We start from the raw sequence: 25,443 nt of genomic DNA on the forward strand, positions 1-25,443 counted from the left end.
CAATGAAGAATTGAGTGCGTGCGCGTTCACGCGATGGGGGGATTCTGGCAGGGGGGAGCTTAACGGCACAACACCGGAACCCTCGCCCCTTGTGTCTGACTGGTCTGTCTCGCAAGCGTTCCCGAAAGTCCTCGCGATGTTGCGCCAGTGGGGTTAGAAGAGTGATAGCTTTAGAAAGCTCGATAGCGTAACTATTTATGTTGATGATGGTAGGCTACTGTATACATCTTGGGAACCCTGTCTCATGCTTTTGTTTTCATTCCAGCTGAGAACCTCGATACATTAGGGTCCGTTCGTAAATGCACAGCGTTTCGCTCTCTGGATTGATCTGAGCGTTCTGACCTCACAACGGCAGTCAAGCGCCCAATCTAACTGGCTAAAGTTGACTAGTTTGCTAGCTACTTCTAGACACAAATGAGAACACCTCACTGACCATTTTACTTGCCCTATCAGAGCTAGTTAGGCTGTTTTCATGCTATCAATAGCGTTAGTGACTATCTGCTGCTAGCAACATTTGATTTCCATTTTTTTGCAAACATTTATTGAGACCTGTCATATTCAACGGTGTTGCGCGTTCGTAAATTCATGAGTTATTCTGCGCTCTGGCACACTCAAACGAGAGTGCTTTGAAATCGGAGTAGATAGACAAAATTCATTTACGAACTCACCCTAAATCGACATTATTGATTGGACGATTAGGACCAATGGGAGTAGAGAACGAGATGTGACGAGTTGACTTTAGTGCTTCGTTCCTTTTTGTTGCGCGAACGGTGCTGAGGCAGGCAGTGAAGAAGGCGCGACCACACCACTTTGTAAGCATTTGAAGGTAGGTATAAATAACGCTTTTAACGGTAATCATTGGAGATATATTGATGGCAGTCATTACGCTTTCAGTGATGTTTGTCATTTTTGGGGTAAGTAACTTAGTTGTCATTACAAATGTATGGTAATTGAGAATCCCATAATGTAAGCCAAATTAACGTTACTATAGCTAGCTAACAAGCCCTAAGCTAACTTTAGCCCACTGCTCGGTTTTATTTTGGTGACAAGGTTTTGGATTTTTTCTAGTTCCACGTTACACAAAAAATATTTGTATTATACAATACATTATTGTATTTATCTTTAACGTAAACATTTCGGCGGGTTTTGCTACCCAGCGCATGACTCTGGTGATGGAGACTAGGTGGGTGTGATCACACTCTGCTTCTGTCTGCGCTTTTTCCCAATTCCTATGTCGTCAGTCGACGATTAAACATTGACTTTCGACACCACTAAGGACACATTGCTGTGCTTTAACTTACATGTGAAGAGGGGTTTCAGTCCGCCAACGGTTAAGATAGCTAGCTACAGTAGCTAGATTATTTATTCAGGTTGTTAGCCAGTGTCTGTGCCCCTGCTGAGCTGACAGTGTAGCCGAGTCCATTGTCTCCTCAGCACCAGTTTGCTATTCGTGCATTTGCAGGTGGGTTGAGATGGATATCAGTGTCGGTGACATTTGTCTAGCTATGTCAAGTTAATGTGTGGTATTGTATAATCTTTAATAATGTAATGATTCCTAATTGTGTAGTATTTGTTTTTAGTTTTTATGAAATTGAAATCTGTCATGCTGTCATCCACATGAATAGGTTGCGATTACTGTTGGTCGTTTGTATTCAGCCTTTGCTAGTGTTGGTTTCTTGTTTTGAAGCTGGTCTTAGCGTAGGCACGCCTCGACCTTTTAGCTAGGAATTGGCTTTAACTCAATAATTGCAATGATTGAATTTGAATGCTCTTCAATCTAACTGTCAATTCAGACCACACCTAGCTAAGTTCATATTGTTCTTTGACCTGTATTCACAATGGTGCTTTATTGTCTTCGTGCAATAGTCAACTCCAATGTTGGGAAAGAAAACGTTATCTGCTGACATGATATTGCCATGGCAAGGTAGAAGAAATTCTATTTTAGTAAGCTTCATTTATGCTCTGGTATTTGTTCCTGATTAACAAGGATGGGAAGGACTTCATTTCCACGCCCTTTTTGTCTCCATTGAAATGAAATAAAAATTAACATTTGCCAGCTCTTGTTTTGAACAGGTGCAGTAAGACTACTTTGAAATCTATTCTCAATCATTTGCTGTATCACTAACATTCATGCTACATGTCTAACATACATCTCCAACGGTCATTTTATAGACAGCAATACCCTCAATTGAATTCTTACATGGCACATATCATGGCTCTCCACCTTCTGAATCAATAGTTGTCATTGCTTTTATCAATCCGTGTTTCTGTTCATTCCTGATTAGCGCATGGATGCATATTTGATGTATTGTCTTTCTGTCATTAAACCTATGGCTTTGTCTGTATTTTTCCTCCCAGGCATAGCAACCCTCAGTACTCTGCTGAAATGGCATCCTCTGGAGGTAAGTGTTAACATGACAGGCCTTTATTACACTATTACAATAAGCTCCAACAATATTGGGACAGTTACACATTTTTTGTTGTTTAGTGCCCAATAGAAATTAATGGTACATTTTGGAGTCACTTTTATGCAATCAGCTACACTATTGTATTGTTTAGGTGTTATAACTCTATGCTATTATCAGTTTGATACATACTTGTATCAACATTGATGGATTCACTATTTTCACAGAGATCCTGATCAAGGAGTTGGACAAGCGTGCTTCAGGTCAAGCATTTGAGGTAATCTTGGCCCCCGATGCCAAGGGTGAAATCCCCCTACCTCCCCCGAAGGAGAAGAAGGAGATGTCCCTGGAGGAGATTCAGAAGAAACTGGAGGCTGCAGAGGAGAGACGCAAGGTACCTACAGTCAGATATACACAAATAAGTATCAGGAAATGGAGCCGCATCCACCTTACAGGTTTAGTTAATTTATATTGTATTATTTTCTAGCACAGGTTTGGTCCCACTAGCCTACCACTAACTTACTGCGTGCCTTTGATTTTCTAATTTGATCAGAGTCATGAGGCAGAGGTGCTGAAGCACTTAGCTGAGAAGAGAGAGCACGAGAAGGAAGTTCTGAAGAAAGCCATGGAAGAGAACAACAACTTCAGCAAGACGGCAGAGGAGAAGCTCAATCAGAAGATGGAAGCCAACAAAGAGAATCGCACGGCACGAATGGCAGCACTCAATGAGAAATTCAAGGAGAAGGTTGGCCTCACTGCTCAGTCTGCCATTTTTCTCAGTCATCTTGACGTCATTTTCTGCAATCCTGTACTTAAGAGAGAATTTCAAATTGAAAGGCCCAGGTTATGGAAATAGAATGTTGGTTGAAATTCCATGTACACTGTTCAAAGTTATACTTAACTAATCAGGATGTGATTTTCATGTTTTTATTCATTCTAGGATAAGAAGCTTGAGGAGGTACGAAAGGCAAAGGAAACAAAACCAGAGGGGGAGAACTGATTTTCTTTTGTAATATTTTTTTAAAAACTTGTGCAAAGATATCTTTTTGTTCTGTTCAATGACAGTATTATATTTGTCATTGTTATAGTTTTATTCACCTTGTTAGGATTAGTTAGGCTGTCCATTGTTGCTTTTGTTGTGGATGTGTAAGTATTTCTTCCCCCACCTCCGGTAGATTTGTGTATTGCAGTTTATGACCTTTGAAATAAGCAGCGTTTTTACCTATATGGAAGCATGCCACTGTTACGCATTGGTCCTTGTCATTGTGATTTGCATAATGTAAGTAAATCCTTGTACCTTGTAAAACTGTGTTTATCTGATCTTAATAAAGTTGCAATTGTTCTTTAAAACCTCTAAAAGTCTTAGCCATTGTGTGTGGGGGGGGGGGGTAGGGTACTAAGCTAACATATGAAATTGTTTTAAAGATGGTCATACCATGGATCATTTAGCTATTTGATTTTGATTTAATAATATTTAATTTGTCCTTTACTACTATATAGCCCATAGAAACCCATTGAATAACACATTGATAAATGGCATTCAAAAATGAATCATAAGGAATAAGGTTTTGAAGTGTCTGTTCTATATCTAGGATATATAAGAAAGCTCAGGAAATATATATATATATATATTAACACATTTAATCCCTTATTTTTGTTGGCATAAAACGACCTCCATACTTCTATTCGTTTGTATGGGTTACCTTCAGACAAGTCCCATGGGGGGCGTAGAGCAAAATGGAGAACACCATCGTGTATGTGAGTCTTCCTTTTTCATAGAGTGGTCATAATAGTTTGTAGGAGCTACATAAGTTTTCTTGAGTAGACCGATTTTTGGGATGTCTCATGATCTGATGAATACCGCTGTAGCTCGGCCACCTTCCACCGCAGTTGCAGAAGGCCTACAGGCGGATGCGGTGGATTTAAATGCAGCCCATGCAAAAAAATACTGATCTCTAGTTTAAACGGACGGATTTTTATATTATGTTACTTAGATTGACACATGGGTGCGTCAATAGACTCCTTAAGGATTATTAATGGTCTTAATTTATTTGTGGCTTTTGGGTCGCAGACTCATTTACTTACACACCTTCTGTATTGGTACACACAGAGACTACACTAGTAATTCCATTTTGGTAATTCTCATTTCGTCATGCAAATTTGATAGTCATTTTCAAATTTATCCCACAACATAGTAGATGCAGCATAGTGGATGAATAGTGTAATTATATCACCCTCAGTATTTCAATTATGTTATCTTCATCTTTTACCTAAAGACTGGTTAGAGTTAATTGCCATGTTTGTTTACTCGTCATCATTTTTATCTAGATGTTCTTGTTATTCATTCCATCTATTTTGTGATATAAGGCCTTGATAGTGGTACTAGTAAATATAATGAATTGCTACGGTAAAAAAATGCAAGTCATTCCTTTGACTACTGACACCGAGTGGTAATAGCGCAAAGCTATAATGTAGAGCAACAGTAGTTGGAAGATGAAATTAAGATTTTTCTTTCACACATTTTGGCAGTGTATAGACAGTGTCTTTTGGGCATATGAGTAATATTGTTTTATCATTGTAAACTATGAAATTAACAATGTGTTTTGTTGAATTGTTTCACTGATCAAGTGTACAAATGCCATATTCTATTGGAACTGGGAGGTTTGCCGTACAGGCCTAAAATTTGGTTGAATTGGTGCCTACGCTTACAGAGTGCTGGTATGTAGCCTACTGATTGTATGGCCACAGATGGTCCCTCCACAATGCCAGCATGGTGATGAACAGTGCCTCTTTGACCTTAGGAGGCTGAATACATTTTATTTAGAGAAGTCTCTGTGGTCAGCCTAAATTCTTGAGCATCATGTTCTGGTCCCTTTATAGTTAACCTACCTCACCTCTATATAAGCTATGTTCACAATCATTCGTCATGCTAATCGTGGATGTTATACTAAGGAGGTATCGGCAGATGTGATAAACAACATRTATTACTGTATAAGTCCTTCCAAGCAACAAAAGACATTTGAATATTTCCCCCATCTCATCTGTGCTTCAACAAGTATGGAACGACCTGCACATTGAGCAAGTTCTATAAATAAGCCATACATTTCTAGAGTAATAAAAAAAGCAACGAGGATGAGGTACTGTACCATTCATCAACAAGGGTCCCCTCCGACGGGAAATGTACATGTGTGGAAATACAATAATTACACAATTGGAACACATTGATTTTTAACACACTAAATACGCATTCTACCCTATCTTTGCTTAAACAAACACCTGAAAAGCTAGTTTGGAGTGCATTTTTTGTTCCTAAATACATTTGAAATGTATTGGAAACAGGTTACCAAGTCACATACCAAGCATGGAACATGTTGAAATTGCAAACAGTGTGTTAATCTTGTGTGAAATTTCTGGTCGGGCTCTTGCCTATATTGTTTTAGAGACACCTGTTAAGTCTGAGAAATATATCCACCGTATGACAGTAGGCTGTGCACATCTATTTGCACTTTATGTAATTGTACAATAACGTTTTTGTATTGTACAATACCATCCACATAAAGAGGTCTCAGCAGGTGGTATTGTCAGCCTTCACAGAAGGGGAGGCAGCTGAGACACCTCTGCAAATTGTTTTGAAGTTCTGGGCTGGGTCTGACTGAGTATATACAATACAAGCCTTTCACAGACGCATCCACAGTGTTTCATACAAAGACACATTGTCAATGCTACCCACAACGTGGGAGGAGGGAGAATGTGAGCCTTTATACAGTGACTGGACTAAGGAGCGATTCAGAAATGTGCTTGACTTGATATACAAATTAGTTTCAGTTTACTGTGAACCATATTGGTGGTAAACGAACAATAGGTCTCTCATCAAGAGCCAAACCTGTGCTGAGTTCGTCATTTCACATGTGGGCTAACTTCTGAGTTGGAAGTTTCCATTGCAAAGCTACTGTGGGCCTATATCTATTGGTTTAGCACTCTGGTAGACACCCAAATTTAAAGTCACATCATGAATGGATTAGAATGAAATAACACTGCCATAAAGTACACTAATAAATACCAATAACAAAGTGTCAATGCCAAAGCCTATTATTGTTTTAGGAGGGGAATCAAACAGCTGTTAACAGCTGATAGTGATCTTGCTTTGCTAAAAGGAAATAGCAAAATAATTGTACCATTAAATATAGTCCTATGCACTTGCACTTGACCACACACACACACACACACACACACAACACACACACCCCACACACACACCACACACAACACACACACACACACACCACACACCACACACACACACACAACACACACACACACACACACACACACACACACACACACAGTAAAACAAATACATTATTTATGGTGAATGGGTGTTTCTTCATTTTCAGCGCACACACTGCATTTCATTCCCTGACCGTGTGCAATCAGTCAAATAAGACCTACGCTATTGGTGAGAATCTTATGAAAAGACAGGAACAATACACCATATCTGACCGCTGATTGGTTAGAACATCTGCTTGTCAAAGGTTCTTGGCTCTTTGACTACGGATTGCGTCTTGATAAAAAGCCGATGGGCGCTCCACCCGCACAAGAATAATCATACTTTAGTAATTTTATTGATCAAACAATGTTATTTATATTTGATGTATTAATGAATAATCCAAAGGATTCACTATTCAAGGTTTTGCACTGATACTGCGTTTGCCTTCTTCAGGTAGGTTTATTTCTTATTTCTTTATTTCTTGTGGTTTTCAGCACTATGGCCACGCCAGAATATGGTCGCATAAAATGTCAATGTGCATGCCGATAGACCATTTTAATAATGTGCATTCGTATAGAAGACTCTGTTTTAGTACATCTCGTATAACATGTAATAGAACAGCTGTCAGAAGGGGAAATTTAAGCCTATTCTGTATGCAGTTTACCCCTCCCTGATCATATGTCGGCTTAATTCTAATGTCTTTTTACAGAAATACCCAATTTGTGTTCATATTAGGCTACGTTGATAATTAAGATAACATATTAATCAGTCATTTCCATGCAATTATCAATTGTTAGCTAGTAGGCTAAAATAGGCCTCACTGTTGAATGTCTTGAACAAATAATTTACATTAGAATACCATTCTACAGTCTCAAAGCTTCTGGATTCGTTTATACTCGAGCAGTTTTTCAGCCATGAATATTTTAAGACAGCTAGGCATGCAACCAATGTAAAAACCTGAGGGTGGAGACCGGCAGGATGGGGAATATGTTACATAATTCTCTTCCCATTCAACAATCGCTCCATGATACCATTTTTCCTTAGCACTCAGTAATTTACGTGGTCTCCTCTTGTCTCCTTAACCTTTTCCACGCTAACATGGTCATGGAAGGAGTATACAAGGGCAATACAATTCTCAGTAGAATAGGCATTCTTTCGCTTGCTCTGCATTTTTAGATACATGCAAATGAAGTAACAAGAGGGAGTTTGAGGAAGCTGTTTAATTTACTGAAGACTATTAATATGCACCCTGTGTGTAGGCCTAGGCTACAGCATTTACATATTTGCACTGCTGACACTGAAAATATACAGTACATAAGTAGCCTAAAGTACACTGCTTTATTTCTGATATTTTTTGTAAGATTTTATTTCAGATTTTAGACAATAGACATAGACAAAAGACAATAGACAACTTAACATTTTACAGACATAGATCCACTAAACTAGACATTACCTTGGCTGGGACTTAATGCCCAACCTTCAACATAAATAAAAAAGACAAAAAACACCAACTCAGACATACAGTTCAAATCAAAAGTTTGGACAGACCTACTCATTGAAGGGTTTTTCTTTATTTTTACTATTTTCTACATAGTAGAATAATAGTGAAGACATCAAAACTATGAAATAACACATATGGAATCATGTAGTAACCAAAAAAAGTGTTAAAGAAATCAAAATATTTGTAATATTGTATATTCTTCGAAGTAGCCACCCTTTGCCTTGATGAAAGCTTTGCACACTCGTGGCATTCTCTCAGTCTTGGCATTCTCTGAAACCCATATACTATGTTCTTACAAAAAATGGTTTGCAATTCTCTAGTACAGCCAATATTGAAGACTTTTAAATGCTTCTCAAAGATGCCCTCTGGTGGTGAAACTAGCACTAACTAGAATTAATAGCAACAATGGCTGACAATTAAATAACGTGCCATAGAATTCTGCAGCAGCCAGCAAGGTGTGCTGCAGTATGACGTAACTTTTACAGGAAGAACCACTGTAGGAAGGAGAGGAGATTTTGGTCATTTCGTCCCCACCTGTCCACTAAAAGACCAGGCTCACCGGTAGGAGCGAGTACTCTGGTGGGCCATATGGAGAACGTTTCCTCTCCCCTTACTCGCATCCCTTTTCATGCCATGTTGCTTTGGGGGAACCAGTCGAAATCTCTCCGGGTATTAATCGACTATGGGGCAGATGAGAGCTTTATGGATGCTACCCTGGCATCCGAGCTGGATATCCCCACAGCCCCTCTCCATTCCCATGGACATTGGAGCACTGGATGGGAGCTCTATAGGCCCGGTCACCCACAATACCACCCCCATCAACCTACTTGTGTCAGGGAAACACAGCGAGACGATACAGTTCCTGCTCATTAAGTCTCCTTAGATTCCCGTGGTATTGGGATTCTCCTAGCCCGTTCTGCTACCCCCAGTTCCTGAAGTCAGTGCAGCCTGCCCCAGGACTTCTTCCTGGGGACTCGGAAGTTGCCCCGGATCTCTCCGCCATTCCCCATTCCAGGACCTCCGGGAGGTGTTCAGTAAGGCCCGGGCCACTTCGCTTCCGCCGCACTGACCATATGACTGCGGGATTGACCTTCTCCCATGCACCACTCTGCCCCGGAGACGACTGTACTCTCTGTCGGGTCCGGAGTCCAAGGCTATGGAGACCTACATTGAGGACTCCCTAGCTGCAGGGTTCATCGGTCCTTCYGTGTCCCCCGCCGGCGCAGGGTTCTTCTTTGTGGAGAAGAAGGACAAAACCATGCGCCCGTGCATCGACTACCGGGATCTCAACGACATCATGGTGAAGAACCGCTACCCGCTACCACTCATCTCCTCGGCCTTCGACCCACTCCAGGGGGCCACCGTGTTCTCCATGCTGGACCTACGGAACGCCTAGCACCTGGTGCAGATACGGGAAGGGGACGAGTGGAAGACTGCCTTCAACACGGCCAGCGGTCACTACGAGTATCTGGTCATGCCGTTCGGCCATACCATTTACATTACATTTAAGTCATTTAGCAGACGCTCTTATCCAGAGCGACTTACAAATTGGTGCATTCACCTTATGATATCCAGTGGAACAACCACTTTACAATAGTGCATCTAACTCTTAAGGGGGGGGAGGGTTAGAAGGATTACTTTATCCTATCCTAGGTATTCCTTAAAGAGGTGGGGTTTCAGGTGTCTCCGGAAGGTGGTGATTGACTCCGCTGACCTGGCGTCGTGAGGGAGTTTGTTCCACCATTGGGGTGCCATACCAACGCCCCTACTGTGTTCCAGGCTCTGGTTAATGATGTTCTCCGCGACATGTTGAATCAGTTCGTCTTTGTCTACCTTGTAGACATCCTCGTCTTCTCCCGCTCCAAACTTACATTGTAAAACCTATGATAGCCAACTTTCTTACTCCGCCCATAAGTTTTGGACTTTATAACACTCCCAGAAAGCATGAATTATTAAGTCATTGTTTGTTTTACACTTAAGACATGACTCTACCACTGTGCTGTAGAATTTGTGTATTTTGTCTCTTGTATAATATATTCTATACATTAGTTTATACTTGATTAAGCTTACATTTTTGTTAGCTGTAATTTTGTTATTTATGTTCCAACAGTTCTTTTTAGGTCTTGGTTCCAGTATTTTATATATTTTTTCAAAGAGTGTTATTTGAATTGGCTCTCTGCAAGGTTTTGTAGGCTATATCTTACCTATCATATGAGTATCCTTTTCTGACTCAAATAGGATATCCTCAACATTGCTTTGATGTCCAAAATATTTCAGATTGAAATTTCATGATATAAAACTTTTAAATTGCATATCATTTAAAAAATACAATGCTTTATTTCAAATGTAGACATTATAAAGATATCTGTTAAATGAAATGATCTAACAAGCTAAACTACCCCCTCCACCCACCCCCATTACTAAGCCAAAGCCAAAAAATCAAAGCATTGTAATATCATGCAACATACGATTAGGGTCTAAATCCTCTCGCTTGCAATCAGAAATGACAGCTCATGGCCAGATAGATATTATGGACTGACTGTGAACTCATTCTCTGCCCTCATCTCCCGTCTTTAGTTTGCCATGGCGACCGTGGTGATGGAGCAGATTGGTCGCCTGTTCATCAATGCTCAACAGTTGCGTCAGATTCCTCAGCTGCTCGAGTCGGCCTTCCCTACTCTGCCCTGCACCGTGAAGGCCCACGATGTGCCCTGGGTGTTCCGTGAGCCTCACATCATTGGAGGCTACAGGCAGCCGGAACACAGCTGGCGCTACTACTTCCTCACCCTCTTCCAGAGGCACAACGAGGCACTCAACGTTTGGACCCACCTGCTCGCCGCCTTCATCATCCTGGTCAAGTGCCAGGAGCTGTCCGAGACAGTGGATTTCCTCCGTGACCCCCACGCCCAGCCCCTGTTTATCGTCCTCCTCTCAGCCTTCACCTACCTGTCGTGCAGTGCCCTGGCCCACCTGCTCAACGCCAAGTCCGAGCTCTCCCACTACACCTTCTACTTCCTGGACTATGTGGGCGTGGCCATCTACCAGTATGGCAGCGCTCTGGCCCACTTTTACTATGCAATCGAGGAAGGCTGGCACGCCCGGGTGCGAGGGATCTTCCTGCCCACCGCAGCGTTCCTAGCCTGGTTCTCGTGCTTCGGCTGCTGCTATGGCAAGTATGCCAGCCCGAGGCTGCCCAAGTTTGCCCACAAGCTATTCCAGGTGGTGCCCTCGGGCCTGGCCTACTGCCTGGACATTAGCCCCGTGCTGCACCGCATCTACAGCTGCCATCAGCAGGAGGGGGGCTGCTCGAACCAGGCTGTGGCTTACCACCGCTACCAGGTACTCTTTTTCCTGGTGAGCGCCTACTTCTTTGCCTGCCCCCACCCAGAGCGCTGGCTGCCCGGGCGATGTGACTTCATTGGCCAGGGCCACCAGATCTTCCACGTCTTCCTGGTGCTGTGCACCCTGGTGCAGATCGAGGCGACACGCATAGACTACATTGAGCGGAGGCCCCTCTACGAGCGTCTCCACGGCAACCTGGCCCATGATGCAGTGGCGCTCTTCATCTTCACGGCATGCTGCAGCGCGCTCACTGCCTTCTACGTGCGGAAACGTGTGCAGGCGCAAATGTGCGAGAAAGAGGAGTAGGAGCTGTCAGGACAGAGGGATGAAGGAGGATAAGGGAGAAAGACTAATCTGATTTACACTGGAAAGCTAAAAAAGACAAGAGATTAAAGCAATCAGACTGTTCATTTTGTAAAAACAATGACCTGCTGTTTTTTTCTGTTCTTTTATTGTGGCCTGCCAAATTACATTTTAAACTGGTAACATAGATTGTCTTGTGATTGACCTTCCAGGAAGACAGAAACATCCTGGTAGTTTCTTTCTGTCACATCACAAGCAGTCCCTGTAACACTCCAAATAACATCTTTGCACTTCACAGAGAGGGTAAAATGAAGGTCGGAATTGAGACTTTTTTATTGTGTTGATTTTCCTCTTAATTTTCCACTCTCTACTGTGAGATCACATGTCATGGCCTGGCTACCTACTGAATAGTCTGAATGACTGTTTGACTACATACTGTACTGACTGACCAACACCAAGCATGACACTAACCATCTCAATAGAGGTATGCAGGAAAGAATGGAAAGTATACCCACGTTGCCCTTAAGTGGATAATCAAATAAATAATTATAATAGTTTAATAATTTCTCACCAGCTTTATTTCTTAAAAGTACAATGTGAGTTTCAAAGCGATTTGACTCCCAAGTCAAATGTTAATGCTTAATGAAGACCAGTATTCTTTTTTTATTCCTTGGTTATCTCATGAAATTCCAGTGAGCTGCAGTCAACACCTCCAAATGCTGTCTCCCCTACTCATTGTCTGTGTTTTATATACCATTTTCTCTGCCCATTTTCTCCAAAGCTATGTTCGATCAATGATTGAGATGCCTATACGGGCTGTCAGATATAATAGACTGGCAGTTAGACTGGGCTAGAGGCATAGCGCACACAATTTGCAAACCAAACCGAACATTTCTCCTCTAAGATACATATATTGGCCATTTTACTAACATGTGGATTGATCATGTCAAAGAACAAAGCTGGCACTCTTAGGATAGTTGGCATAAGAAATGGATGTAACTATGTGCCCAACATTACTATGATGTCTCTTTGTCGTTGTGATAATATGCATTTTGTATTCAAGGGCTGGAACTTCAGCTTTTGCCTTTTCACACCCGATGATGTCAATGCCTTTGTGTGTATTGTTCAGTCTTTTCATGGACTTGACTTTACTCACAAAAGGTCTGTCTGAGTACTTAGTATGGTGACTTACTGTTTGTACATTTGTATATGTATGGTTGGGTATGTACAGTTGAAGTCGGAAGTTTACATACACTTAAGTTGCAGTCATTAAAACTAATTTTTAAACGACTCCACAAATTTCTTGTTAACAAACTGTAGTTTTTGGCAAGTCGGTTAGGACATCTACTTTGTCCATGACACAAGTCATTTTTCCAACAATTGTTTACAGACAGATTATTTAACTTATAATTCCCTGTATCATAATTCCAATGGGTCAGAAGTTTAAATTGACTGTGCCTTTAAAACGCTTGGAAAATTCCAGAAAATTATGTCATGGCTTCAGAAGCTTCTGATAGGCTAATTGACATAATTTGAGTCAATTGAAGGTGTACCTGTGGATGTATTTCAAGGCCTACCTTCAAACTCAATGCCTCTTTGCTTGACATCATGGGAAAATCCAAAGAAATCAGCCAAGACCTCAGAAAAAAAAAGTCTGGTTCATCCTTGGGAGCAATTTCCAAACGCCTGAAGGTACCACGTTCATCTTTACAAACAATAGTATGCAAGTATAAACACCATGGGACCACGCAGCTGTCATACCGCTCAGGAAGGAGACACATTCTGTCTCCTAGAGATGAATGTACTTTGGTGCGAAAAGTGCAAATCAATCCCAGAACAACAGCAAAGGACCTTGTGGAGATGCTGGAGGAAACCGGTACAAAAGTATCTATATCCACAGTAAAACGAGTCCTATATCGACATAACCTGAAAGGCCGCTCAGCAAGAAAGAAGCCACTGCTCCAAAACCGCAATAAAAAAGGCAGACTACGGTTTGCAACTGCACATGGGGACAAAGAACATACTTTTTGGAGAAATGTCCTCTGGTCTGATGAAACAAAAATAGAACTGTTTTGGCCATAATGAACATCGTTATGCTTGGAGGAAAAGGGTGAAGCTTGCAAGCCGAAGAACACCATCCGAATCGTGAAGCACGGGGGTGGCAGCATTATGTTGTGGGGGTGCTTTGCTGATGGAGGGACTAGTGCACTTCACAAAATAGATGGCATCATAAGGGAGGAAAATTATGTGGATATATTGAAGCAACATCTCAAGACATCAGTCAGGAAGTTGAAACTTGGTCGCAAATGGGTCTTCCTAATGGACAATGACCCTAAGCATACTTCCAAAGTTGTGGCAAAATGGCTTAAGGACAACAAAGTCAAGGTATTGGAGTGGCCATCACAAAGCCCTGACCTCAATCCTATAGAAAATGTGTGGGCAGAACTGAAAAAGCGCGTGCGAGCAAGTAGTCCTACAAACCTGACTCCGTTACACCAGCTCTGTCAGGAGGATTGGGCCAAAATTCACCCAACCTATTGTGGGAAGCTTGTGGAAGGCTACCCGAAACATTTGACCCAGGTTAAACATTTTAAAGGCAATGCTACCAAATACTGAATTGAGTGTATATTAACTTCTGACCCACTGGGAATGTGATGAAATAAATAAAAGCTGAAATAATGTCACGTCCTGACCTTAGTATTCTTTGTTTTCTTTATTATTTTGGTTAGGTCAGGGTGTGACAAGGGTGGTATGTGTGTTTTTGTCTTATCTAGGGTTTTTTGYATGTCTAGGTGTGTGTGTCTAGTCTAGACATATGTAGGTCTATGGTGGCCTAGATTGGTTCCCAATCAGAGGCAGCTGTTTATCGTTGTCTCTGATTGGGGATCCTATTTAGGTTGCCATTTTCCAGTTTGGTTTGTGGGTTATTGTCTATGTGATGTTGTATGTCTGCACTCGTTGTTTATAGCTTTCACGTTCATTTTGATTTTGTTAGTTTGTTTAGTGTACTTCGTGTTCATTCGTCTTACATTATAAGTATGTATTCACATCACGCTGCGCTTTGGTCTCCTCACTACGACGAACGTGACAGAATAACCCACCAACCAAGGACCAAGCAGCGTGATAGGAAGGAACAGCGCGTTGTGGAAAAATGGACCTGGGACGAAATACTGGACGGAAAAGGATCATGGACATGGGAGAAAATATTGGATGGAGCAGGACCCTGGACACAGCCGGGGGAGTATCGCCGTCCTAAGGAGGAGTTAGTAGCAGCGAAAGTGGAACGGCGATACTACGAGGAAAAATACCGGAGAATAGAGGAACAGCGAAGATATGTAGGTACACGGCTAGCACGGAAGCCCGAGAGGCAGCCCCAAGATTTTTTTGGGGGGGTGAGGCACACGAGGAGATTGGCTGCGTCAGGTAGGAGACCTGAGCCAACTCCTCGTGCTTACCGTGGGGCGCGTGTAACTGGTCAGGCACCGTGTTATGCAGAAATACGCACGGTGTCTTCAGTTCGCATTCTTAGCCCGGCGTGCTCTATTCCAGCTCATCGCGTTTGCCGGGCTAGAATGGGCATCCAGCCAGGACAGATTGAGCCAGCTCGATGTTCTGGATCTCCAATGCGTCTCCACGGTCCTGTGTATCCTGTTCCTCCTCTCCGCACTCGCCCTGAGGTGCGTGTTCTCAGCCCTGTACCACCAGTTCCGGCACCACGCACCAGGCCTCCAGTGCGCCTCCAGGGTCCAGTATGCCCTGTTCCTCCTCCCCGCACTAGCCCTGAGGTGCGTGTCCCCAGCCCGGTACCACTAGTTCCGGCACCACGCACCAGGCCTACAGTGCGCCTCCAGGGTCCAGTATGCTCTGTTCCTGCTCCTCGCACTCGCCCTGAAGTGCGTGTCCTCAGCCCGTACCACCAGTTCCGGCACCACGCACCAGGCCTACAGTGCGCCTCGACAGTCAGGAGCTGCCAGAGCCGCCCGTCAGTCAGGAACTGCCAGAGTCGCCCTCCTGTCCGGACTGCCAGAGTCGCCCTCCTGTCCGGAGCTGCCAGAGTCGCCCTCCTGTCCGGAGCTGCCAGAGTCGCCCTCCTGTCCGGAGCTGCCAGAGTCGTTCCTCAGTCTAGAGGCACCCTTCCGTCCAGTGGCGCCCTCTACGATGGTCTTCAGTCCGGGGCCCGCTTGTCTCTGATTGGGGATCCTATTTAGGTTGCCATTTTCCAGTTTGGTTTGTGAGTTATTGTCTATGTGATGCATGTCTGCACTTGTTGTTTATAGCTTTCACGTTCATTTTGTTATTTTGTTAGTTTGTTTAGTGTACTTCGTGTTCAATCGTCTTACATTAAAAGTATGTATTCACATCACTTTGGTCTCCTCACTACGACGAACGTGACAAATAAATCATTCTCTCAAATATATTATTCTGACATTTCACATTCTTAAAATACTCGGATTAAATGTCAGGAATTGTGAAAAACTGAGTTTAAATGTATTTGGCTAAGGTGTATGTAAACTTCCGACTTCAACTGTACGTGCCTTGGAGCATGTCTCTTTGCGTGTATATATGTTTGATTCAGATGTGAATGTGTTTGAAAGCCTGTCTTTGCACTGCTTTCTTATGTTCAAGACCCTCCTTAAGAACATTGTGGTCCGTTAATAACGTCCTCTCAAGTCCCTTAAGGTGACATTTTAAGTCTGTCACACAGCAATGAAAGGTGAAAAAATTGCTCACAAAAGAGCAGGATTTATTTAAAAACCTCATTTAATGATGTCCATGAAATGGTGGCAATAATATATTTAGAGCTAATGTAAACAACACATTTATTATACAGGTATTCAAATCAGGACCTGGAGACAAAAATTCCAACACTTATTTTGAAAGAAATGCCATTTAAAATGTTAATTTTAGATTAATAAGATAATGTTGCCCTAGTGTTCTGTTGTGAAATGCCTCCTAAAATTAATGTAATTTTATATGTGCTGAACAAGTTTGAGGTGGCATTGAACTTTACAGACCTGAGACCTGGGTTTGGGCTGATAATGTCACTGATAAGTCACTGATAATGTCACCTACAAAGCTTAGGCTAATATCTAACAGGTGACGGAAAGGTTAAATCATGACTGACTTACAGGTAACTGCCAAAATAAAGGAAACACTTAAGTGAATGAGGGATACAAAGTAAATTGAAAGCATTTGCTTACACGCAGATGTGGTTCTTGAGTTAATTAAGCAATGAACATCCCATCATACTTCGAGTCATGTATAAAAATGCCCTGTTGCCTGTTATTTTGGCTACCATGGCTAGAAGAAGAGAGCTTGGTGACTTTGAAAGAGGAGTCTCAAAGGAGCATAGGAGGTTTAAAGTGTGTGTGTGTGTGTGGTGTGTGTGTGTGTGTGTGTGTGTGTGTGTGTGTGTGTGTGTGTGTGTGTGTGTGTGTGTGTGTGTGTGTGTGTGTGTGTGTGTGTGTGTGTGTGTGTGTGTGTGTGTGTGTGTGTGTGTGTGTGTGTGTGTCAGTCACCAGATCTCAACTCAAATGAACACTTAAGGAAGATTCGGGAGTGGGCCTGAGACAGCGTTTTCCACCACCATCAACAAAACACCAAATTATGGAATTTCTCATGGAAGAATGGTGTCGCATCCCTCATATAGAGTTCCAGATACTTTTACAATTTATGCCAAGGAGCATTGACACTGTTCTGGTGGCTCGTGCTGGCCCAACGCCCTATTAAGACACTATGTTATTTAGGCAGTTACTTGAATTTTAATTGTTATGGTCTCACTGATAAAGGGGTTGCAATGACTAGAACACAATGATTGTGACCCCTAGTATCCAAACTACCACTGTAAGCGCCATTCCTAACACGAACCAACTCTGAGTCATATAACTGTTCACCTTGATACTACTGACTCTCACTATCCTGCACAGATCCTAAGGCAGGGAATTTTTTAATCAGCATTGACACATTTCTACCCAGGGTTGCAGGTTACCGTTTTTCATCAGGAATCTTGTAGTTTTTCCTGATCTGATAACCTAACCAGATAAAACTCTGACTTTATACAGTATGACGTGATTAATCTGTTGTAAAAAGGTTGAATATGGGCTATGATGGGACCAGAGTTTTTCTTATCAGGTCACATGGTTTAAAAAAAAACTCCTGCACTTGGGGGAGGGTGAAAACCATGTCAAACTGCAGCAACCTTGTACTTGTTCATATTAAAATATAGACTAGGCACACCTGTATCCTGTCAAGCTCTGTCAGGTTGGATTGGGAGCGTCGCTGCACAGCTATTTTCAGGTATCTACAGATATGTTCAATCAAGTTCATGTCTGGGCTCTGGCTGGGCCACTTGAGGACATGTATTATTTATTTATTTTTTATTTAACTAGGCAAGTCAGTTAAGAACAAATTCTTATTTACAATGACGGCCTACCCCGGCCAAACCCTAACCTAGACGACACTGGGCCAATTGTGCGCCGCCCTATGAGACTCCCAATCACAGCCGGTTGAAATACAGCCTGGAATCAAACCAGGGTCTGTAGTGACACCTCTAGCACTGAGATGTAGTGCCTTAGACCACTGCACCACTCGGGAGCCCCTAAATAGTCTGTAATGTTCTCTACTTTTGATAGATTTAAACAAATACTATTGGAATCACCATGGTCACGACCATAAACGGTCAACGCCATCTGCCTGATATATTGAAAAATAATATGAATTTTGGATTAAATATGTTACTTTGATTAGATTTTAGAGTCATGAAGCGACTGTAAAATCTACATTGCTACAGTGTATATCATTTGAAGGAAGAAGAAAATACGTAAAACATCAACTCTGTCAGATTTTTGTCTAACGTCAACTCCATCAGAGTGCTGAAAGAGCTGATAGAATGGTTATGTTTCCATTGGGGAACAAAAATATGTCTGTTTTGAGTATCTGTTGTCAACTCCGGCAGTGGCTTGTCAACTCCGTCACTGATGGCTAACCCTCTTAAAATCGAGATGTTTCTGTCAATATTCAGAAAAAGTATTGTAATTAGGTTACTGTTCTGCAACATATGCTTAAACAATTGAAGTATTTGCTGTGATAGACTTAATAGACTTAAGGGTTCATGTTTGCTTGGACTTTGCGTGGGCCCTGCGAAATAATGCAGGTGATGGTGCATATCTGAATTGTGCTACTTGTGCCTTGTTTTGGTTTATATTATTCACAGTGAATACAGAAAATAATTAATGATATGAATGCCTTCCACCAACAGTAAGATACTGACAGCGCAAAGACTGGGATTGAGTGAACACTTATTTATTTACTTAAATAGCACAGAATATTAAAACAGTCATTATCACGTAATATCTTCAGGTTTGTAGGCATACTGTTAGAAATTCACGTCCCTCTCAATAGCCCTGCTTCAAAATACACTCCGGATGTGGAGTTGGTTAAAGCTGGGGCAGGTTGACATTTATATTGTTGAGTCTTGTCCTGGAGGCAGAACTGAGCAATTTCCCATTAGCTAGGGCAGCAGCAAAGTCAAAATTGTCCATACTGTAAAAATGTATGAAAATTAAAAAGTAGATTAATTTATTGTTAAACCAGGCATAATTTACTGGTTCATCTGTTCCAACAAGCAAGACCATATTTTATGCCCCAAACACCTGACTCTCTACCAGTACACATACTGTTACCGTCTCACCCGCTCACTCCTTGGGCAGCCCAAGTTGTTGAAGTAGAAATTTTATTTTAAAAGGAGAATCCTATTTTTTATGCTTTTATTTTTATTGTGAAGGAATGAAAGTGGGAGATAGATGAGTGATATAGAGAGAGGTCAAGTAAAGCATAAGCAGGGATCAAATCCTCTATTGCTGGGGCAGGGGGGGGGCATATGTGATCCCGCATTGGCAGCACTACAGCTTGACCAGAGCTTGGGACAAAGTAGAAGTTATTTTGTGGTATATGTTACGTTCCCCAGTTTCTGTGTTGTGTTTTTTTTGTTTTTGTGAAGTAGTTTGTAGCTGGTCCTGCGGAGGTATGTTTATGATTATTGAAATTGTTTGTATTATTCTGTTTCATTTGTTCCCAGGGGGGAAAGGGAAGGCACCTAGGGAGTGCTTAGGCAAGAGGCCATACGGCCATACATAACCCGTAGTATTTACTGTCTATGCACACTAGGTAAGACCTGGGTGGACCCCCCCCTGTATTTTGGTTAGTGCACCAGGTGGTGCGAAGTTAGGTAAGTAGTGGGTAGGCAGGTAAGGTAGGAGAGGGGGCTTTGACATTTACTTTCTTTGCTTTGGTTCCGTTCAGCCCCTTTTCCCCAAATTCACCGTGTGAAGGAAGCAATAAATTCCCAGTAAACGGTAAATTCTCTGCCTTTTGTCATCCTTACTCGCACCTATAATCCCATACCTCTTTCACTCCACGGGGAGTTGAGTTGTAGCAGGGTGCTGCGTTCCCTCTCCAAGAGGCGTACGTAACAGTATAGCTATGAAAAAAGTATTCAATCTTGTTTTTTCCTGTTACTGGCAGTCTCCTCAGTCCACTAGAATTGTATCTCCAAGATGGGATTGACTATCGACACCATCTTCCTGCCTCTGCAAATTGTTTTATCCCACTTCTCCTGATTCACTCAAGTACATCAACATGATTTAGTGACTGATGCTTTACTAATTTCATTTGGGATGTTCTGTATCATTGTGGTGCATCAAAATAGAGATACCAGAGAGTGGAGCTCTGAATATGTATGAGGGGATGTACTTTATTCACCCTTCCCTTGAGTGACAGAAGGAATGTACTGGTACGTATAGTATATGTGTGCTTGAATGTCAGGGATAGTTTACCTAATGTTATAGCCTGCACAGTGACTATGGATGAATTACCTGTACAGATAAAAACATAATTTTGTAATTTTACATTGATGTGAAAACACTGCTTTTGCACTTATTGTGTTGTAATGTTATTTGGAATTATCACAATGAACACTTGTAGGGAAGTTAGCTGGATGGCTGCTACAGAAAAATATAATTTTAAAGTATAATGCCGATAGTGTGCTGCAGAGTATTTGTTATGTTAGGTTTTTCTCTTTTTCAGTCATGTCATGCCCGAGCTTTGACTCCCCTTGAGAGCAGAGGTCAGGTTTGAGCTCATTGGTGTGCAATCTCTCACTCTCCTTATCTTTTCCAGCTCAGCCTTGTTTGCCTCCATGTCGGGTAATTACTCTTAATGACGGTGAATTAGAGGGGAGGACTTGGATTGTGCTGCTGTAACTGGCATGTGTGAAAGCAAATAACAGTCTTTAACCACTCTGATAGACCTCTTCACCTTTGCAGTACAGCAGGCCTGTTGTGCACCTGGATTGGAGATGCTTGTTCCAGGAGGTCTGGTGTGCAGCTGCAATTAAGATGTCTTCTTGAATGGCTAATATGTGGTGTACTGCAGTCAGTTTCTGAAGAGGAACCCTCATAATGTAAATCTCAATGTAACCTACTTACACTTTTAACTACGGTTTACTACTTGATAATAACTTTTTCCATAATTAGCGCTGTGCATTTAGGGGGGACAGAAAAATACATAATTAGTATGGGGATGATGAGCATTTATTATTTAGTTGTCTAACTTTGGAGTGTGAAGAGTTCATCTGGAACATATTGTGTGACACTCTGTGACACTCAGATTCCTGGCTGACCCCTATTTTGATTATACAATTTCAAAAGAGATGGACAAATACATGGAAAATTGACATGATTTTGGTCCAAGTAGGGTGACCTGGTACAAATCTTTCCAAATGACTTGAGAATGGAGGACGGAAAATGGAAAATGGATGGCTGACATATGGGACACATTGTGACCGAATTCTCTACTCTATTCTGATTCAACATAATACATCATGAGATAACTCAACAACAAAGAATGTCCCCTATATGATAGATAGTAATAGTTGAAATGATTATACTTTTCTCCAAACCTAAAGGCCATTCTAGTTTCTTTATGCCACCTGTTATTAGTTTGATAACTGAATTTGTGTGCCATTTCCATGGAATGATGTGGCCATTTCAAAGCTATTAAAAAGCTTTTGACATTTTATCACCCTCTGTCCCCAGCAGCATGCCTTTTCCTGCTCCAGCTCACTGGTGTCTCAGTTGGAGATGCTATGAAATGTTGATACATGCTGCAGTCGACAGGCAGTATAGGTTTAGCTGCTCTTTGAATCCAGGAATTGAGGCAGGTGGCTGGACAGAGACAAATCACTTGCGTGCTACTTATCTCAAACAGTAGGGAAAGCATTTTGGGTTGGGTTAGAGTGGAGTGGAGGGAGGGAGAGAAAGAAAGAAATAAGGTGAAGAGACAGAGGGAGCAAACAGAGAGAGAGATATGAGAGAGATGGAAAGTGAGAGGAAAAATGGTGAGGGGAGAGAGCAAAAGAGAGAGAGAAAATTAGTGAGAGAGTGAAGGAAAGAGAGCGTGCAAAGGAGAGAGCACAGTAGAGGGAGCAGATTGGAGATTACCATCTGCCTTTTAAATCGGTCCCGCTGCTGCATTAGCAGCATTTGAGGGAAAAAACTGTTTTGTCAAACAGTTCTCCTAAGCACCATGGATATCAATCACTACACCCCTGCGGAGACACCTCCAACTGCTACTACACGAGGACATGAGTCAGGAAAACCCCAAATATGCACCAGCAACATTTCCAAATCCCCAATGGAGGCAAAAGGCTGCTAAACGAGAAATGACATCCTCCTCCTCCTCAACACTGTCCACAGGTGTTTACCCTGTCACTAAGCGGGCTGCAGGTCTGTATCCTGTGAAAGGCAATCTCAAAGGACGAAGACTGCTCCCATGAGTAATCTCCAGCTAGGCAGCATGACACTGCATGCTAAGCTAGGCCATCGTTGTTCACTGTCTGTGAGCAAGCATAAGCTTTTCCATTTTAGGGCATAGTAGTGTGTGCAGATGAAAGGGCAGCTGTGAGAGGGTTGTTAAACACAGCAGAGACATTCTGGGGACCTCTATGTGGTTACGAGGATGTGTAACACAAAGATCGTGCACAATACTCAGCTTCCTGCAACACATCTGTTGTCAACCTGAGCTGGTCACCCACGTCACTCTGATGTCAAATTAACAGACGCTGTCTGGGGACCACATAAGTCTGTAAACAGATGTTTTGACAACCTTTCTATTAAACGTTTAGACATTGTTTTAGCCCAAATAATTGCACATCTGATACTTAGAAAACAAAGCTCGATCATCTTTGCCTTATGTCATTTGGCAGATTTAAAATCTAAACAAATCTGACCTTTCTGTTATTAGCTGTGGAGGCAGAGCCAATTGAAGTTATTGCCGGCCTTTTCTCATGCTTTGAATCCTGTTTATTGCAATATCACTGACAACTCATCCCTTTTATTACTGTTTAAGACTGATGTCCTTTAAACATCTGTGGAGTTTTTAAATTGTAGATGTTCATTGCTGTCAACATTTCAACTATCTACTAACCTGAACCATAGCCATAATCTTAATCGTTATCCTAAACTTAATTGTTACCCTATCCCTAGCCCTAACCTTAATCCTTATTCTAATCCTAACCTTAGGAAGGGGAGGTAGATTGAGCTCGATTGAGCAAATTCATTCATTTGAAAAGAAACTGGATTTCCCTCTGTATACAAAAGTCAAAGTAATTGAGCAACTAGTGAAATCTTATTTTTTAATGTTAAAAGGAAACTGTAAGGGAGGAGACAACCTCGGAGGAAGAGACTATGCCTATGGTGATACGCCTCCCTGTTGCCTCACCACAAGTTAGAGGTTTGGAATGTTAAATGACCTTTTCCACTTTTATCATCCAATTATAAAGTATAATATTAGTTATAGGATTCTCCTTCTAGTTTAACAATCCGAATGACTTTGTTTATTACTGTCCCTGTATTGATTTCAGTCTCTAGAGGAAATGCGGGAGATCCGGCGTCTTCAAGACGAGGCCTATCATCTCTCTCTGGCTGCAGACCAGGAGAAAGTATGTATATAATATAGCTTAGTAAATCTGTTCAAATCACACCACGACATTCCAACAGGAAACACTTACTTTTTCATACACAAAACAGATCCATTCAATACTTATTTTTTTCCGCAGGAGATGAGACGTTGTTGTTTTGAGGAGTGGGAGAGCAGGCGGAGGAAGGTAAGGGATTTCACCAAGTTGATATCATCTGTGTATTATGTAAGGGATAAACGCAGACGTTCTGTACATTACCTTGGAAATAATGGACGACGCAGCAGGCAAGGCAAAGCCGAGTCTCTTTGCGGACTTCATTTTTCCAAGGTGATGTACAGAAAGGAGGCCTTTATCCCACTTTACCACTGTTGCCAAAGAAAATAATACTAAAGCATACATTTATCGGCATAAATCCTGCTGCTGCTTACTGCTACTATGCTGTGGATTCTTGTTCCCACCACCACCCCCTCCTGTGTTCCTGCCGGGAGCATTGGTGTTCCTGCCGGGGGCATTGGTCATCTATGCATAGTCACTTTAATAACTCTACCTACATCTACATATTACATTTATATAGCCCTTCTTACATCAGCTGATATCTCAAAATGTTGTACAGAAACCCAGCCTAAAACCCCAAAATGACTTGTTACTTTTATTTCTTATTCATATATACATTTTTTAACTGCATTGTTGGTTAGGGTCTCGTAAGTAAGCATTTCATTTTAAGGTCTACACCTGTTGTATTCGGTGCATGTGACTAATACAATTTGATTTGATTTGATAGCTTACCGCACTTACTGCCTGTAGGCTATTTTATATTGATGCTTTGCTTGGGCAGTGAGCTATCCTAAAGGAGCAGAGCCTATACCACCAAGACTTGCATTATTCATTGCTTAATAAATGGTAAAACGTATGTCTACATTACGTTTTCTTTCTGAACTGGTTTTAATGCCCATTCTAGAATTCAACAATGCTGTGGTTTAAATATATTTATAACTTAACACTAACAGTAATGTATATTGTAGTCAACAGAGGAGAGAAGACAGAGGGTGATCTCTCATCCAGATCAGCCTGATGGAGTGCCCTTTAAGATCAAATACCCGGATGGGAGGAAGCAGATTAGGAGATTCCGGCTCTCTGAATCCATTCAGGTAAGGCACATTCACTTGTTGATAAACTCAGTACTTTAAATGTACATTTCAGGTTGAATTACAATTGTTAATGTTTGTATTTTGTTATATAGATGATGTTTGATTTTGTGGGGGAGGATGATGCATCAAGTGAGGTTTTTACTCTCCAGGCAGCAGCGGGCTTTGCAACCCTGAAGAGCACGATTAACCGGTCATTGGAAGAGCATGACATTCGGGAGTCCACAACACTGTATGTGTTGTTGTTGTCTGTGAAGGATGTGCAGGTGACTAGCATGACCCTACTTAATAATAATATATTTGATGTTTGTATCGAACTACAGTTGAGCTACTTGATAGTTATAACCAGGGTTGGGGAGTAACGGATTACATGTGATCCGTTACATGTAAGGGATTACAAAAAACACTAACTGAAATCAGTTACGTTACCAGCAAAAAATATTGTAATCAGATTACAGATACTTTTGAAAAACTAGATGATTACTTGGAGGATTACTTTTCCA

General features: G+C 41.8%; 2 protein-coding genes across 6 annotated transcripts; both read left to right on the forward strand.

The window, feature by feature from the left end:
* The first annotated feature begins 616 nt into the window (after positions 1-616).
* On the forward strand, positions 617-3,423 carry LOC112067814 (stathmin-like). Of its 4 annotated transcripts, none has more exons than XM_024139470.2 (5): positions 617-826; positions 2,359-2,402; positions 2,633-2,799; positions 2,959-3,150; positions 3,346-3,423. In XM_024139470.2, the coding sequence occupies exons 2-5, from the start codon at positions 2,387-2,389 to the stop codon at positions 3,403-3,405; spliced, it is 435 nt and encodes a 144-aa protein (XP_023995238.1). In that variant the 5' UTR covers positions 617-826; positions 2,359-2,386; the 3' UTR covers positions 3,406-3,423. The 4 variants fall into 4 exon arrangements, with proteins under 4 accessions (XP_023995238.1, XP_023995241.1, XP_023995239.1 ...); XM_024139473.2 differs by having other exon boundaries at positions 780-812; XM_024139471.2 differs by having other exon boundaries at positions 814-914.
* Positions 3,424-6,971: 3,548 nt separating this feature from the next.
* On the forward strand, positions 6,972-25,201 carry LOC112072058 (membrane progestin receptor alpha-B-like). 2 transcript variants are annotated; one of them, XR_002894238.2, is made up of 6 exons: positions 6,972-7,125; positions 23,524-23,608; positions 23,739-23,816; positions 23,934-23,981; positions 24,818-24,943; positions 25,093-25,201. XR_002894238.2 is itself a non-coding variant. In XM_024139474.2 (2 exons), the coding sequence occupies exon 2, from the start codon at positions 10,757-10,759 to the stop codon at positions 11,819-11,821; it is 1,065 nt and encodes a 354-aa protein (XP_023995242.1). In that variant the 5' UTR covers positions 6,972-7,125; positions 10,751-10,756; the 3' UTR covers positions 11,822-17,192. The 2 variants fall into 2 exon arrangements, 1 of the variants encoding a protein (XP_023995242.1); XM_024139474.2 differs by lacking the exons at positions 23,524-23,608; positions 23,739-23,816; positions 23,934-23,981; positions 24,818-24,943; positions 25,093-25,201 and adding an exon at positions 10,751-17,192.
* The last annotated feature ends 242 nt before the right edge of the window (positions 25,202-25,443 follow it).

The sequence above is a fragment of the Salvelinus sp. IW2-2015 genome, unplaced genomic scaffold, assembly GCF_002910315.2.
Source record: "Salvelinus sp. IW2-2015 unplaced genomic scaffold, ASM291031v2 Un_scaffold1810, whole genome shotgun sequence".
In the NCBI taxonomy this organism is placed as follows: Eukaryota; Metazoa; Chordata; class Actinopteri; order Salmoniformes; family Salmonidae; genus Salvelinus; species Salvelinus sp. IW2-2015.

Coding starts and splice junctions, on each gene's coding strand:
- LOC112067814 (XM_024139470.2), top strand. Junction 2,800..2,958: donor CTGCAGAGGAGAGACGCAAG/GTACCTACAGTC, acceptor TAATTTGATCAG/AGTCATGAGGCAGAGGTGCT. Junction 3,151..3,345: donor ATGAGAAATTCAAGGAGAAG/GTTGGCCTCACT, acceptor TATTCATTCTAG/GATAAGAAGCTTGAGGAGGT.
- LOC112072058 (XM_024139474.2), top strand. CDS start 10,757: ATGGCGACCGTGGTGATGGAGCAGATTGGTCGCCTGTTCATCAATGCT.